This window comes from Manacus candei, unplaced genomic scaffold (genome assembly GCF_025592945.1).
Source record: "Manacus candei isolate 608988 ecotype Guabito, Panama unplaced genomic scaffold, ASM2559294v1 h1tg000057l, whole genome shotgun sequence".
Classification (NCBI taxonomy): Eukaryota; Metazoa; Chordata; class Aves; order Passeriformes; family Pipridae; genus Manacus; species Manacus candei.
The window spans coordinates 11,537,017-11,553,910 of record NW_026138105.1 but is presented as its reverse complement, the minus strand read 5'-3'; the positions used below and the strand labels follow the sequence as shown (position 1 = coordinate 11,553,910).

At 44.2% G+C, this 16,894-nt stretch overlaps 1 protein-coding gene across 2 annotated transcripts in view; it reads left to right on the top strand.

The window, feature by feature from the left end:
• The window catches only part of LOC127478134 (peroxidasin-like), a 46,841-nt gene that overhangs the window by 6,515 nt on the left and 23,432 nt on the right, over window positions 1-16,894 (top strand). The window contains exons 2-4 of one of the 2 annotated variants that reach the window (XM_051803384.1): window positions 7,452-7,523; window positions 15,126-15,197; window positions 15,457-15,528. In XM_051803384.1, the coding sequence (XP_051659344.1) occupies window positions 7,452-7,523; window positions 15,126-15,197; window positions 15,457-15,528 (216 nt within the window). Of the gene's footprint in view, window positions 1-7,451; window positions 7,524-8,142; window positions 8,415-15,125; window positions 15,198-15,456; window positions 15,529-16,894 lie in introns of those variants that run through there. The other variant, XM_051803385.1, reaches the window with a different exon arrangement.

The window sequence follows — 16,894 nt, the reverse complement described above, 5'->3', positions numbered from 1 at the left end:
TTAGTTTAACAGAAGAGCAAGAACTTTGAATGGGAAACTGGGTTTTAAAACATTAACTAAATGGTACAGGTGTGAGACGTAAAAGTAGTAATATTCCAAAATGAGGTGACTGTAGACCAGTATTTTTTAAGGCAATTTATCTGGTTTATTCTCTTTTACTACTGTCTGCATAATTTTAAGCAAACCCCATACTGGTAAGCAGAGATCCCCAAAGATATAAAGACACATGAGCCTGGTGAGTGCTCTCTGTTGGCAGATCATGTGCCTTTGTGTGGTGTGTGGCAAGTAAAAAATCCTGACTTCCTGGCTATCTTGAAGATCTAATGTATGTAAATGCATTTCCCAGCCAGCGTCCCGTTGTATTATTATAAATAACATTTGAATAATTAAACTTTTTTGAATTGTACAAGATCAAAGAATGCTTCTTAACCAAGCCCTGACTACTCCAACTTTTTGGTATGTTAATCTTTCTCCTGGGAGGACTGTTGTGTCAGACTGAACGTTCAGAATTATAGCAAGAATAGTCTTGATCGTGGAGTTATTCTGAGTAGAAAATGTGGGATATTTTCCACACTTACCCTTCGGTATGAGTAGGACTGAGTCTGTGACTGCAGCTCCAAACACGATCCCAGGCTCCAGCTCGGTTCCCTCGCAGAACAGCTGCAGTTTCCAGATGGAGTTTGCTTTGAAGTTGGGAGTTTGGGACTTTCTGACCTCCGTGACTCCGTGCCATCCTCTCTCTAACAATCCTGGAAGAGTCGGGAAGTCTCCTAGCTGGCACACGCTGTCCTTCACCAGCCCCGTTGGCAGATGGCCCCCTCGGGGCTGGAGCCAGCTGGCGGAACTCGGAGCCGCCCATGGCCTTCTCCGAGCGATGCTGGGATTGGCATGGAACCAGTTCCAGGATTGATGAGCTGTTACTGGCTCCTCTTTGGTCGCCGTTTCCCTCCTCCCTTCCCAATCCCAGCTGGGTACAGCTGAGGATCCAGCCCAATGTCTGGTTTTAGCAGCAGACCATTTATCGTTGGTAATGAAGTCTGTTAGTTTTATCCTGAGCAGAGGATAGAATGGCAGGAGTGATAGGATGGCAGGAATGACTACACGTGTACAGATAAGCTATAAAAATTCGTGGTGTAGAACTGCAAACGTATTTTGTCTGTTTTCTGTTCAATTGGAACATGATTATCCAGATGTGATCCGCTGGTTATTGCTGGGATCCAGGCAGTTCTTTTAGCCAGCAGCCCAAGGAGGGGAGCAGCTGTGGAACATACACTCCAAAAATTTGAATAGATCCTTAACCTTCCATCATTTATTCTACAGTGTGACATTTAAGACAATAAGCTTTGAAACGTGCAGGCACGAGTGGAAGAAATCCACGGAAAGAAGTTCTCCTCTGGCTGGCAGCTAATGGATTGCAATCCAATTATCCATGGGTTATTCTCCTTTCTGCATTATGCAGAGCACATAATGAATGAGTCCTGCTAGAGAAACATAGCTGAGGGCACAGGCAAAGACGGGGCAGGATCTGGGATCTGAGCACATTGCTGGCATGAACTGAAGGTGACCCAGTTGTTCACAGACCTGGCTGCTAATTGGGCAGTGTAAGCATGGCCAGCTTACAAGTTTTGTTTCCCTTCACATCATTGTGCTTATTGTTTGGTGGCTGCTCAGTTCCTCTCTTCCTCCCGCAGGAGGAAGGCTGGAGTAGGACAGGGTGTATCTCTCTTAGGCTATTAATGAGCATAGTTTTGAGAGGGAGTTTTATACATTTGTTGGGGAAAGGTTTACTGAGCAAATGAGTTCTTGGAAATGCTGCTCCCATTGTGGTCTCTGTCGTGTGTTTTGGGTTGAAGAATGGATTACTCATTTCCTCAGTGTGTGATGGTCTTATATGCAGCCATTAAACACACACCCACACATTCTGCATGTGCCAGGTGGGATCTCTTGCTGGCTTCTTTCACTGCAGAATTTAATCCTTATTAAACCTTTTAGAGGTGACCGAAATTTTCTTTATCTTCTATTTATAGAAGTACCTTCATCGGAAGGAAAATGGGGAGAGAAGGCACTTAAAACATATTTTCCTTCTAGAAACATTCCAGCATCTTTTGATGAAAGCATCCTAACTCTTGTGATTGTAGCTATCTTAAGTGTTTGGAATCCTGCCTTCACTGAACTTCCCAGTGCTTCAACATCAGGTTCCCACTTCAGTTATTTGTATTTTCATTGCCCTCACCACATCCTTCTCTCCATAGGTATATCAGGATTCTATCATCTGCTTTTTAAGGAAGAGCTGTGTGTGTATTCTGGATAAAAACTTAAATGGTCATGCTCTTTAAAAAGCAAAAGACCGACAACTATCCTGCATATTAAAGAGTTTCTTTTACTTCCTGTGGATCAGGGTCAGAACACACTTCAGAAGGAGGGAAGTTTGTCTTCATCTGATATGGGAAATATCTTGACTAGGTGGTGCAAAGGAAATAGGCATTAGGTTAAGAGAGTCCTGCTCCTGGGTGCCAGGAATGCCCAAGAATAGACTCAGCTGGTTTGAGTAGGATCAGACCCTAAGCTCCATACCCACTGCTAATAAATAATAGCTCAAATTATCTAAGATTGATGACCTCAATAATTTTTTATGTAATCTTCCTTCTTGAATATGTGTCCAGGACCAAAACTATGCATTGGAGATGTTCTTTGCTCCTGTCCTGCTGGCAGGAGCTAAAGGGATGCCACGTGTCAGTTGAAATGATTCCACCAGGGATAAGGCACCAGCAGATGCCTCCTGCCCTGGCACTGCCTTCCAGGCCAGGCTCTGAAGCATAGCATTCCCACCAGCTTACATGCACAGAAAATGTGGGATCAAACCAGCTTGATGGACTGGCTGCTGGATTGTGACGCAGAGGGAGCCCTTTTGAAAATCTGACTCCTGTTTATGGGAACTGAAATCTTAAAAAGCTGCATTCAGGAATGCCTGTGGTAATTTCTTAATTAAAATCTAGTGTTGCCATCCCCTAAAACTTCAAAATGTGAGTGGTGTGGCAGTGTAACAGGGAACCACAGCCCTGCATCTGCTCGCTCTCTACTGTTTCGACCATGATCCTGTCGTCTCGTTTACTTGTATTTCCATGCTGAACATATTTTCCTTCCTCTTCACTCTTTGAACAGACAAATCTTAATGTCTTAAGCTGGTACACCCCAAAATAGCCAGGACTTGGAAAGCCCCCAGCCCTGAGCCTCCTCACAGTCTCCTCATCTGCCTTGCAGAGATGGCAGTGCTCAGCTGTCCATGTAGGGACTGGGAGATGAAGGCTGTCATTTATTAAAGCCATTTGGGGACTCGTGTGGGAGAGGGGCATTCCTGAGTTTGGGAGCTGATGACAGTGAGTCTGTAAGACTTCATTTCCATCTGAGCAAGGCAGTTTTCCCTTCTTGCCAGGACTGGAGTATTTTGGCAGGATGGGGGAACCTGCAGAGCTGACTCTGATGTTCTGCAGATAAGCAAGAGAAACGAGCATTTTTCTGGTAAATGTTCTGGTTCTTCTTATATATGGAAACTTGACTTATAGGATATTTTTAGGATGTGTTTAGGATGTCTTTCACACCATGCCTTCCTCAGGAAACACTGGAAGGAACCTCAACATCTTACCTCTGTAAAACCACCTTTACTCTCTGTGTCATTGTTGGTAATGATTGTGTGGGTGCCACTTACCAACCAGTTCTGGGTGAAATGCTCCAGAACTGTCAGCATTACTGCTGTGCACAAAAGATGCTTCCATGAAACCAACCCAGTAATTTCCATGGAACTGCAGTAAAATGCCTTTTGTAGCTAATTATCTGCTTAGTTAACATAGTAATACATGAGTCTGTGAAAGCCTCAATAGATTAAACAGAAGTGAAAGTTTCTTGTAAAAGCCATTGATTATTTTATATGCTAATCACTGATAATTATTTCACACAGTGCTTGCAGGGATGATTGTTCTCATAGCAGCTGAGATCCTCAGACAGATTGGAGTGTCTTTCTGTCAAGACCCATTTCCCAATCCATTTGCAAGTTCTGGCCTTCTGTGTAGCCTCTATAATGGGATTGAGTTCCCAAATTCAGAAAAGGCGAGTTATTTCTATAGCAGATCCCAGACTATCCATGTATTCCAGCTCACTTTCCTGTGGGAGCTGTGGTGCTTTGGCACAAGGGGTTGGTGAGATTTTCTGCTGAGCCAGTCAAGCTGGTGTTGTCCAGAGGGATCAGTATTGGGTGACCCAGGACAGCTGCTGTCCCAGGCCTCCAGTGAGCACTCTGTGTGTGTGAAGGTAGAAGAGAATCTGGGATATCTTTTAGCATCAGATATTCCCTTTGTTCCTTATGGGGAGGTATCTTGTAATCCCAGACTGCTGGCCTTGAAAACATGGGAGAGAGTTAAATCACAAGGAATTTAACTTTTCTCCCCATTTTGCAAATTCCCAGGTAGAAAGGAGCAGGCAAGAGTGAGGGAGCCCAGCTGCTGGTGCACAGGGCAGCTGGAAGCAGCTGGGCATGGGAGAAGCTGTGTGGTGGGTCCCTGTGAAAAGCACACTTGTTCGTGAAAAGAAATGTAAATTTCCAGAATAAGCGCCCTGGGAATAGAGAGAAACAAGTGTTTCTGTGTAAGAGGAGGCAAACTCTGTAGGGAATGTTCTCAATCAAATACAGGCAAGCCAGGAAATTCCCAGTGCAACCCTCCATGACATTCATTGCCAGCGGTGCTTTAGGCTAAGGCAAGGTCTGGAGAGAAAACACTGTGGATGAGCCAAAGTGTTGGGGCTTTTAGATGGTAAAGAGGAAGATTTAGGTGCCTCTGCATCTCCAAGGACTTTCTTGGCTGCTCAAGGACATCCACATCAGTGGTTTATTTTTTCCTGTGTTTTCAGAGGTGTTCTCTCTTACCTGTCGTTCTGGCTTTTGCTTTTTGTTTCAGCTGTGGGAGCTGAGTGCCTCAGTGTGAGGGAGGGCTGGGAAGGATTGCAGTTGTCTTTGGTCATTAAAATAGTTGTAGGGTTTTTTCCCCCGGCTGCAGCCTGTGACCCAGAGTGGTATTTTACACTTCACTGCCTGCTCCCTGCTGCCTTCCATGAGCATCAACAGCTCCAGCCCTGACCCCTGTATATTCCTTCCATGGATTTGTAATGTTCCCTATTACCTGTAGCCAGCTGCCTGGACTAATTACACAGCCCTTTACAACCCCCCAGGGCAGGCAGAGTTGGTATCTGTGCATTGCAGTGTATAAATCAAGTTTGTATTTCTTCACCTTTTTTCATGGTCTAGTCTTTCCTCATTTCCTTTTAGTGAGGCCATGGAGAACAGGCAGCACATTGTGCTATCACTGTTGCCAATGTTTAATTGTATTTGCCTTTATGGTGTCAGTCATTCCCTTGAAAACTCTGTAAAGATACCTTCAAATTCACATCATCAGGGAAGAAGGATGTGGAACTCCTTCCAAGAAGAAGGGCAAGAAACATGCATTTGAAGCAATGCAAATAAAGCCAAACACACCTGAAAATGTCAAAGGTGAAGTTAAAAACTACAGTTCCAAAGGATGATCCTTTGGGACTGCAGTTTGCAGTGGACAAATAGAGCTGGTGAATTACAATTAGAAACCTTCTTTTGAAATACTGTGAAGCTCTGTTTCTTTCTGCACTCTAACTCTTCTGTGTGCAATATTTACCACTAAGAGAGGGGAAAGATTTCTTACTGTATCTGTCTTCTGATTCCTTTGGTCAAAGTGGAAAAGTTAAAGGAAAAACACCACCGAAAAGACAATATCCACTTGCCTGTGTTCTGTTGCATTCGCTAATAACAAAGGGGTAACAAAGCAGAGATTTAATATTTCGGTGTAATGCGAGTAAAATTGCCATGCATTTTCTGCCTAAAAAGTAAGAACATTCTTACGCACTTTTTGGCGTAAAAGAACTAGTTTTGCAAACTATTAAGTTTGCAAATTAAGAAACATTACATCATGGGACTATATTATTAAGAAACATTACATCATGGGACTATGGTTTTAAACTGAAAGAAGTCAGGTTTAGATTAGGTGTTAGGAAGAAATTCTTCCCTGTGAGGGTGGTGAGGCCCTGGCACAGGTTGCCCAGAGAAACTGTGGCTGCCCCATCCCTGGAAGTGTTCAAGGCCAGGTTGGACGGGACTTGGAGCAACCTGGGATAGTGGAAGGTGTCCCTGCCCATGGCAGAGGGTTGGAACTGAATGATCTTTAAGGTCCCTTCCAACCTAAACCAGTCTGTGATTCTATGATCTTAGAATAAAATCAGCTTTACTTATTGTGTAGCCTCATCCCAAGTACTTGCTCAAAACTGGTTCAGCCCCCCCAGATACTCCCTGTCACTTTGGGCTCACCTGCAAGGACTGCACCTCTTTCTAATCTGAATTTTATAAAGGCCACAATTCTTGTTGATGCCTGTCTAAAAATAAGTGTTGGACTTGTAGCTATTTGTAGAATTATTATTTTAAACTCTGCTTCCATGTGTAAGTTATCACCGGAATGACGGGCAACTCGTGTATTTTTCCTCTTAAAGCAAATGCCCTTAAAAGGCTGCCTTAAACTGAAAAATAGCTGGGTGTTCTCTAAATGGGATAGATCAAGCAGTGTAGGATTAAAAAATCAACCTCATTGTTTTGCTTTGGACAGAAACTTGCAGCAAACCCCATTTGTCAGCCTTCTGTGATTTGTTATAATACACTGGACTGTGCAAGGTGCCAAATCAATGCACAGTCCCTATAGAAGTGTTTCTACTTGGTTAACCAGGTTAAACCACTTAGCTCTTATTTTATTATCTCATTAGCAATCCAAACCCCATGTTTTAGGGTTCCAAGTTGATGTAGTTCCGTGGGCAGCCCTTGGAAATTGCCAGAATCCCCTGGGGTCCAGGAATTCTAATTGAAGTTGGCACAAATCTGAAATGCAGGCAGTGATAAGCTGTTGTGAGTCTTGGAGCATCGTAGAGCAAAATGGGAAATGCTTATTATATGAGGTTATTTGAGCAGATTTAACCATTTTAGGGCAAAGATAGTTTTGCTAGGGAGCTAAAATATGGGTCCACGTGATGATGAGTGTTCCTCTACAAATTAGTATGAGATGCAAGTGTAATTGCACTTGAACTTGGGGTGTTTTGCTGCAGACCTTTTCTGCTGCTCATGGAAATGATCACCTGAGTCCTTTCAGTGTTCAGTTTTCTGTGAAATTACACTATAGAATTTTATCAATATAGGCTTGTCCCAGCTCACTATAGACAAGAGCAGACCCCAACCATTTTTACCACTCCTTCTCCACTCTGTTCCCTGGTCTTTGTCTGCATTTTTCCTGTTGATGTAGGCCTAGTGTGATAGACCCTCCCAACAGCCCTCCTCCCTTCCTCGTGGGGATGATGCTTATTGCTAATGGCCTGTTTATGTCTTCTGCTTTTAGAGATTTACGCTTCAACCACATCAAGGAGATACAACCTGGAGCCTTCAGAAGACTGAAGAACCTCAACACACTGTAAGTTCCACTCTGAGGATGTCCATTTATTACTTGTGTTGGTACTGTCACCTGTAGCAATTTAAAGGTGCCCTTGGGCTTTTAGTTATTTCAATCAAATTGTACATATCCAACTAAAGCTTTAAAATTCTCTCTGTCCTACTCTGGATCATATTTCTTAGATTTTTTTAATTAAACGTGCCATTTAATAACCTTCATTTTTCACAATTAACCTATCTTTTAATTAAAAATCTGATGCATTCCAGTACTGACTGAGGATGTTTGGGCAGGTATGGCCTTAGAGTAGCCCACAGAAGAAGCTCTGGGCTGGAAGCAAAATAGTGAAGGGATTTATTAAAAGCTTCCTCTTTCCTGTGGCCTGTTTGAATGCAGGAACCACATGAGTTGCTCTATGTAAGTTTGAGTGAAGTGAGAAAACATCTTTTAAATGCCACCTTGTCCCTGTGCCTTGCCCTGGAATAGATGCCTACACCTGCCCTACTCCAGGAAAGAATGGGAGTAGAAAGCAGTTCCTGCAGTCTTTCATCCCTCGCTCACATTGATGTACTACTGTACTAAAGAGCTTTTCACTCTTCTCAAAGGAAATCATGGGAGCCTTTGCTTGTTCTTGCTGCTGCAGGTTTTGAAGGCAGATCTGAGTAAATCTGTACCCTGTAGCCAAGAAGCTGAAAACACAGCAGCTCCCAAATCAGAACCAGAAGCTGTGTCAGCACAGCACTGTGCTGGATGTAATTGGGCTGTTGAGACTCAGATCCAATTATCTGAGCTGTAACACAGTGCTAACAGCCATAGGATTTCCAGGTCCAAGCTGGAATTCCTCAGTGAGGCAAACCAGCTTGTTTGGGAACCTGTACTGCGCGACAGACATTTGTACATTTGTGGTCCCAAATGGTAAGAGAAAGTCCAAGTTGTTTTTTTTCTGTCATACCTTGAGTGATCTGAAATCCCTGATCCTGTGGCGGTACCAGAGCTGAAGGAAGGAAGACCTGGGCAAAAAGGCATTCAGTTGTTAAGTAGTTAATTGTAAGTAGTTTAGGAAGAGTGGTAATACAACAGGACTTTATCATAGAGACCTGTTCAATAGTTATCTTTTAAAAATCAAAATTTGCTAAAGATTGTTCCACTCCGTGTGTGGGACTGATTGGCCAAGCCATGACTGCAGGATGCTTCAAAGTACCCTGACTGTAGCCCAGGCCCCTGCTCATAGGACAGGTGGTCCACTAGTAGGCTGGTCAAAAACTTTATTACCAGTGATGCTGTTCATCCAGAGCACCAGAACAGCCCATATTACTCTCTCAAACAGCACCACGTGGTACTTAATTGCCAAAAATAATAGAGGGAAAGGATGCTTTGGGTGGATTTCTGTCATTTGAGATGGGGTCAGATAGGGTGATGAATGAGACTAAAATATGTAGAGAGAAAGTAGAGTCTGAGTCCATAGGGTTTTACCTTATCACAAAGCTCTCCTGAGGTCTCTTGATCTCCAGCCCTGCTTTTCCACCCCTGAAGCTCTCCTGAGTCGAGGAAACAAGTGGTTCCAGATGATGTCATCCCTGTGTGATCCAGGCAGATGTTTGGCAGGCAGCTTGCAGGACCACCAGGCGAGTTTCAGCTGAACCCTGGGGAAAATAAGGATGCTGGCAGGGCTTCACTTGGAGAGATACTCCACCCAACCTGCTGAGCTTTGTAAGAGATCCCAGTTCCTGCCCTGCCTTGGGCTGGGCACGTCTCTGGCACATGCAAGACTTCTGCTTCTGTCTTTCTGACTCCTGACACTCAGCATAAAGCCAGATATAGATACACAGCCTGATGGAGGAGGAAAGACCTGTCTCTCTGTTTATGCTCCATGAATTTGTCCAGTTCTTTTTCCTTTCTACATCCACACTCTCCTGGACAGGGACCTCAAGGACAGCAAGTCCATGAACAGGTACTAAAGGCAGTTATGTACCCCCTAACATCCCTGATCTCATGATTTCAGATGCCAGAACAATGTGTTTTCACAGATGGTGGGCAGACACTCCTGCTTTTCCTAAATACTGTCCTATGACCATCATCAGAGCTGGAATACTGGCCTAGGTGAAACACTGCTCTGACAAAATACTGCATTTTTATATTTGAATTCTGAAAATCAACTGGATGTGTAATAGAAACATTTCCATTTAGATAGTATTTCCTATGCTTAGTTGTATTTCCTGGTCTGGCCAGCACACTGGAAAAATCAGTTATTCTCACACTCGTAGCATTTAACTCCCAGGATGAGGAGCTCGATAACTGAATGAGAGAACGTCAGACCTCGCACCCCTGAAGCAAATTTCTCTCCAGGAACTTTGGTTTGGCCAATTCCCACATCAAAACTGATGAGACTGGAAGAATCTGCTGATGCTGCTTAGATGGCAAACTTTCGCCTGAGGACTTAGACAGGTCTTCAAGTGATAAAGAGAATAAATCATTTAAAATCCCTGAGAGACTTCCTGGGAAAGTTTGTCCAGAAAATTCGAAGTGGGATCTTTGGAGGATAGAGTAGTTCAGGTTCTGCGTACAGAGCTCTGAGCTTGCATCTTTCTGCCATGGGACTTAAATGTTCCATAAGCAAATAAATGTGTTTTGAAGAGCCTTTTCTTACAAAGGCAGAGGAAGGGCAGCAGATTCTGGTGAAGCTTCTGTTCCGCATCTCCGTTTGGGCAGGATGGCTGTACTATATCCAACTCTGACAGTTTGTAAACCACCCTGATAAGGAAGCCTTTGTAGCCTGCATTGGATGCAGGGAGGTGAGCTGGGAGCCTGTGTGGATGTCCAGTGGGGCTGTTCAACAGTTCAAACCTTCCTCTGGCTCCTCTCTGCTTTTCCCTGGCGTGGGAGATTTGATAAATCACAGAGCACTACTTTAACATTAAAAACAGAAACCCTCTTTGTGGAAGAGATACAGTCACTGTGTGTTTCTGGCTGGGGACTCCTGGTACAGCACCACAGGTTATCCTAAATCCTGCACCACTGGGAGATTCCTTGTTGGCTCTCTGCAATGTTGTGTGCACTGGAGAAGTCCTCTTGGGCTAAATGTCTTAGGGAGTTGTAGGATTTCCTCATCCCTTCCTATTGCCTCTGCTCAGTTCCTGTGCAGATGTTGGTGAGGATCTCCTTGTGTATTTTTAAACTCTTAACATGTCCCCTTGGTAAAAGGAAAAAAAAAAGGTAGAAGGGAGAAAGAGGCAAAAAAACCTCTTGTATGCCATCCACAAAATACCACAGCTCCTGGACAGCTGTTTTGCTGGAGTTTGCCAGCGCTCTCTGCATCACTGAAGCCAACATTAGCTCAGAGCAGGTGTTGGGCTGTGGAAGAAAGAGAGCAAACACACTACGAGCTCGTGGTGAGGCACAGCCTCTCATTGCTTTCCAGTTTTTGCTCCTTTAGGTCATCTTTGGGTGGGGATGGAGATGACACCCCTGTGTGGCTGGTCCTTACACGCTCCCACAGGAGTCAGAACTCTGCCATGTTGACCCAGTTGGTCCATCTCTGTATTTTCAAACCAAGACCATCACAACCAAATGGTTGCTGCTACTTGGGTCTCTCCAGCATCATCTTTAGAAACATCCAACCCAGCGACCAAAGCAGTAATTCTTAACTTCCCCAGCATGTATTTTGTTCTGCCTGAGGCACAAGCACCCAGGAGAACAGGGACCTTGTGGAGACCACGCTGTGTGTGCCTCTGCCTGACCCTTTGTCCTGTCAGTGCCATTGCTCACATCACATTTCTCTTGCTGCTTGGGTGAGAGCAAAGGGTATTTCTGCAGCTCTGCTCTAGATGCCTGTGAAGGGTCTCAGGATGAACAACAGCAGTAACGTGGAGTCTCTGTGTTTTACCCTCTAGTAGCTCTTGAGAGAACGTGCTCCTGACAGCAAGGAGGGGATGTCAGAGTCTGCTTGGATCTCAGAATAAAAGTTCCTTCCTCAAATATGGGAAATGGCTATTCCAGATCATTCTGTCAACAAGGGAGAATGCACAGTTGAACATAAAACTCACTTTTTCTCCCGCTTTAAATGCACTACATGATGATTTCTGTTAATGGTGTGAGGAAAAAAAATAGCTGTTATGTCACAATGACTGTAGCATGTGTTTTGTCACACAAAAAGAGGAAAGAGTACATGGTTTGAGTCTGAATTCTGTACTGTCACATCATTTAATACATTCTTCAAAAAACAGAAAACTACTCATTTAATGCAAGTTAAGCCTGTGCTTGGCAACCTGGAGAGAGGGTGGGGAAGAAGGAAGAGGCAGTCAGGACATAAAACCTAAAGGAAGCTGAATGTAAAATATTCTTTCTGGTGATCTGGGCCAGATCTCATGGTCCTTGTATATCTCAAACATCCCAGAAGATTTTTTCAGGAATAAAACCTGTGTGATTAAGTACACCTACTTATTTGGAGCCCAATTCACCATCTGGCACGAAGGGAAATGCCACATCATTTTGCTAGGAAATGTGCTTCTGATACTTTTAATTTAGCCTGTTTTGCTACAGGGTGTGCTTAAAATAATGATAATGATCTTTCCAGCCTCTGTCTGCCAGAGCATTTATTCCCAGCAGATCTGGTTAGCAGTAGATCTTAGCTTCCAATCCTCTAAGGTTTGCAGGAATTTGGGCATTTTTGCTGTGGATTGCAGCTGGGATCCATAGCCAGGTCATGCCAGGATTTTGCACATTTCTCTGCCTGGATGAATTGCACAGGAGTCAAGGAGCAGACAGCTGTGCAGAAGCCATCCAAAGTCTTTCTAGGAGCCAGATGTGCTGTGTTGTCTATGGATTTCTCTGAAAGCAGCATTTTGGAATATGTGGACTGTGATGGACTTCATCAATTATCTCACTTTCTAATGTTTTCCAGGACTTATCCTTCCATTACAATGGGGAATCCTGACACAGGAAGCAGAGATGGCTTCTTCCATGCTCTTTTTATTCTTTAATCAGGCAATGAACAAATTTCTAAGTATCAGACGATGAGATAAGAGGCCTGTGGACTGCTTGCCATCTGAACTTCCAGAATTCATCTTATTTGGCTGCATCGCTGATTACACTCTCTTGCACTGTCCAAAACAGCCAAGACAACAAAACAGACTAGGTTAATGCCTTTAAATAGCCCCGAAATGCAGTCAGACAGCATGTTGCAATTTGAAATCCTGGTGGACATCAGTTCTGGCCTGAACTCCTTGCACAAAAGATAATGGTCAGAAAAGGAGTCCAGACCACGGTGGTGTGTGGGGCTGCTCAGGCTGTTGGTGTGACCTGATCCAGGACCTGGTCACTGTGTCCTGTCCCTTGTGAGGGGAGTGGCCGATGCCGGTTGCGTGGCAGGATCCAGGTGCTCACATCCATGGGAGTGACAATGGTGCTGGCACTCACCTGTCAGCCCATCATGCCCTCAGAAGTGGGGCCAAGGATTAGATAACAGAGAACAAGCTGCCTTTGTCCTGCTCTGGCCAAAGATGAAAGTGTGCTGATAGAGGCGGGGAAGGAAGCCGGCGCGGCTGGGCCCTGTGTTGTCTTTGTGCCGTGGGTAAATAGACAAAAGCCCTCTCCTGCACTGCTCTCAGGCAGTTATTTCCAGTCCTTGGGTGTTCAGTCACCAAACAGACCTTTGGGTTGGTGTTCAGAGACTATTTCCACTCAGCAGAACTGGCTGTCAAAGCAGGATCGTGTGTCCCAAGGACTTGACATCACTTTTGCTTCCTTATGAGGGAAATAGGGCTGTTTGACCTCAGCCGTGTGTATTGAGCCATTGCTCCCACCTGTGCAGAACTCTCCAGCAACTTTCTGCCTTAACCTCTTCAGGCTGCTTGTCCCCAACCCGGTGATGTGCAGTTTGGGAGTGGCACCCACATCCACAACATCTGGGCAGTTGATCAAGGGAGGGCAGTCAAATCAAGAATAATGAGGTTTTTCTCAAACCCTTATTATCTGACTTCCAAAGTTCTGTGCACTTGAGTTTATCACGTGCTTTTTGGGCCCTTAATGTAATTCTCCACCTGAGAACAAGCTGGTAGAAAGCTGGTGTGACTCAGGTGCCTGGTGGGAACTTGTGAACCTGCCATCACACATGTGTATTTCTGTCATCTTTTATCTTTTCTGTCATCCCTGAGGTGTTTGATTTTATCTTCATCTTCTTTTCCCACATGCTTTCTACCATTTCTCCCCATCTCTTTGTCTTTTCTCTCCATCATTTACCTGCACAAACTGGTTTTCCCAGGTGGAGACCTTGGCTAGTAATGACAGAGGCTGGCTGCTCTATTTTCTCTGGAAAAGTGGGACAGAAGATTAGGCTTTACTGCTGGAAAAGTGCTGAACTGTCTTCCCAACTGCTGCCTGGTGGCAGGTCATTCCTGAGGAGCAGAATTATCACAAAAATCAGCTTGTAAAATAGAAAATGCACATTTAGTGCACATATTAAATTTGACCCAGCGTTGTGAGGTCTGGCTGCTTGCAGAGGGAATTGCACTTTTTCCTACAATGGTAGAAAAAGAAATCTTTGCAGCACACAGTCACATCTCTTCATCCACAACTCCATTTAGGAATTTTAAAAATTAGTGTAGCTGATAAAATCCTTGCTCTGGGCTATTCAGCTCTAAACTCCACCAGCTCTGAGCTTCACCAGATCTGCAATCAGTGGGATACCGCAGCGACAGACCCACAGGAGTGCGGTTGGGCAGCCACGATGAATAGCTAAATTCATATATTAAAGAGCTATTTATAAGTGATTTATTGTCTTTGCTCGGTGTTGGGCTTGGCAGTGGCTGCAGAAGAGGTTTTTGTAGCGTTCAGCTGTGTGGTTACCACTGCTGCACAGCGTGGTTCTTACAGGGCTGAGCTGTTTCTGGTCCTTGGCACCGGCCATCATTTGCATGCACAGTCATGGCAACTGCACATACAAGTCAGAGATTGCTTTCCAGTGTGATGTGGTCCATAGGTTTTTTATTAAAATCTGGCACAAGGCTCCCTAGATCGAAAGAGGCTGTCTCTGAGTAGCCTCAGGAGTCAGAATTGAATTTATTTCTTTCTCATTTGCAGATATTGGTTTACCAAGTGATTAGAACAAAGCTGTTACCATTTTATAGCTCCTATAACTCCACTGTGAGCTGATGCTTTAAACTACATTTGTACTCTTAAAAACTGTCTCTGCACTCCCCTGCTCCCAGGTTGAACACAACCAGGCACCTCCAAAAACCAATGTGGTTGTACAAGAGTGGCAGCAATGATTTAATATCCCCCTCCCTTCTGCCTCCTTCTGCCTGTCTTCCTTCCCCTCATCCCTTTCCTGGCCAAAATTGTAACTCGGGGCTGAAAACCACTGTGGCAAGAAGTGGTTTGAACAAAAAGCCTGTGGCAAAAGACTTTGAACACTGTACATATTGGAAGCACTTGGCACCTCTGGGTAAGAAACCTTCTCATTGATTTGGCTGGTGTGAATACACAAACTTTGATCTGCTAACCCTTTAAATCTTAAATTCTCTGACAAGCAAGCTCAGGAATTTTCAGTGGGCATCCGAGAACAGAAAAGCCACAAATCTCACATGTGCTCGATTCACCACTTGTATTTTTCTTTCTTGATTTGAACAGGCTGCTGAACAATAATCAGATAAAACAAATCGTGAGAAGATCCTTTGAAGATCTAGAGAACCTGAAATACCTGTGAGTTGGTAGCTCAGTATTTTCTTAACCACTTTAAAATTTACCAACCCGCTTGTAATGTTTGCCAGCCAAGGACATGTTTTTTTGTGTTTGGAGTTCCTGGATGTTAATGTCAGTGTCAGAGCTATGAAACGTTGCCCTTGAATCCAACCAACAAGCTCTGCTTCGACTTGAGGTTCATTATTGTTTCCTTTGTATTTTTAGAACACAGCTTCTGATGAGTTGGCCTAATGCTTTTTCCTTTCTCTCCTTTTGAAAGCTACCTTTATAAAAACGAAATTCAGAGCATCCAGCAACATGCCTTCCACGGGCTCCATTCCCTGGAACAGCTGTAAGTACAGATGAGCCTTGCTTGCTGTGTTTCCAGATGTGGAGAGTACCAGGCACTTTAGCAAGGGGTAGGATGAAGCTCTGTTTGATCAGCCAGATTTGCCAGACTACACCGGGTTAATTTGAAAACAGTTGGTCCCAGCACTGATTTTGGTTAGTAAATACTGAGGTCTCTTCCTGTAAAGCATCTGGAAATTGCAATGGGGGAAAATGATAGATCCAAACAAAAGAAGTGATGGGGCAGCCACAGCTTCTGTTGGCAACCTGTGCCAGGGCCTCAACACCCTCACAGGGAAGAATTTCTTCCTTATTATTTATTCTTCCTAAATATTTTAATTTTAGGAATTATTTGCCTCACTGAAGAAGAGAAACTAAAGGTGAAATCATTCTGATTTGTGCATTGTCCCCAACAGCAATGTTTATAGGGCTGGAATATAACTAAAGATTTTGCTGTAAAAGGGATAGGATCCAGCTTGTTCTCCACGCTGACAGCAGAAGTGGAAATGGGAAGTGTCAGGCAAGCCTAACAATAGGTGTGTGTGTGTGTAAAATATGGTTTTTCATCGGCCAGCTGAGCAAGGATGCCTGGGAGAAAATATAGGAAGCCAAAACTGGCTCTAAGCTGAGCTTAGAGAACTGGTGCTGGCAGCAGGGGTATTTCAACAATGAGCATTCCAGACTTGATGTCACGAATAAAAGAAAAAAAAACAAAACCAACAAACAACCCGCTGAAAGTCCCATCTGTTTTCAATCTCGGGCGGGCATAGTTCCAGAAGAATTAGCTTTGCTCAAATCCTACCCCCATTTTCCTGTCACCCCCAAGCCAACTTTTCAAGAAAAAGTACAGCTCAATTGATGGGCAGTATCAGATGGTTTCCTCAAGGTCCAAAGCAATTTCAGCAGACATCTGAGCCTGATTAGAGCACGCACATCTCTTCCCCACTGTGACCCTCCAGTGCAGAATCTGAGTCACCGTCTCCCAGTTTGCGCTCTGATACTGGACCATTTATCATGAATCCTTCCATTACAAATCAAACAGCCATGTGGAGGCTTAGGCAATTATTTCTCAATGCAATCAGCTACAATAGCAGAATGAGTATTTGTAGATCTGTGATTAATCTGTGTCTGCTGTGAAATTTATGCCTGTGTAAAATAAGAGGGAAGAGTTTAGGCAACTTTGGAACCATAAGAGATGCATCTAAAGGTCAGGAACATGTCAGTTGTGGTGGTGAATGTCACAGCTCATGAGAACAGGCAGTGCCAGGTATTGTGAGTTGCTCTGCAGACCCCAGGTTTGCTTTGCTGATGACAAGGGGTGACCTGGAACACAAGGTCTCCCAGGCCTCTGGAATAGCAGGTCACACTTT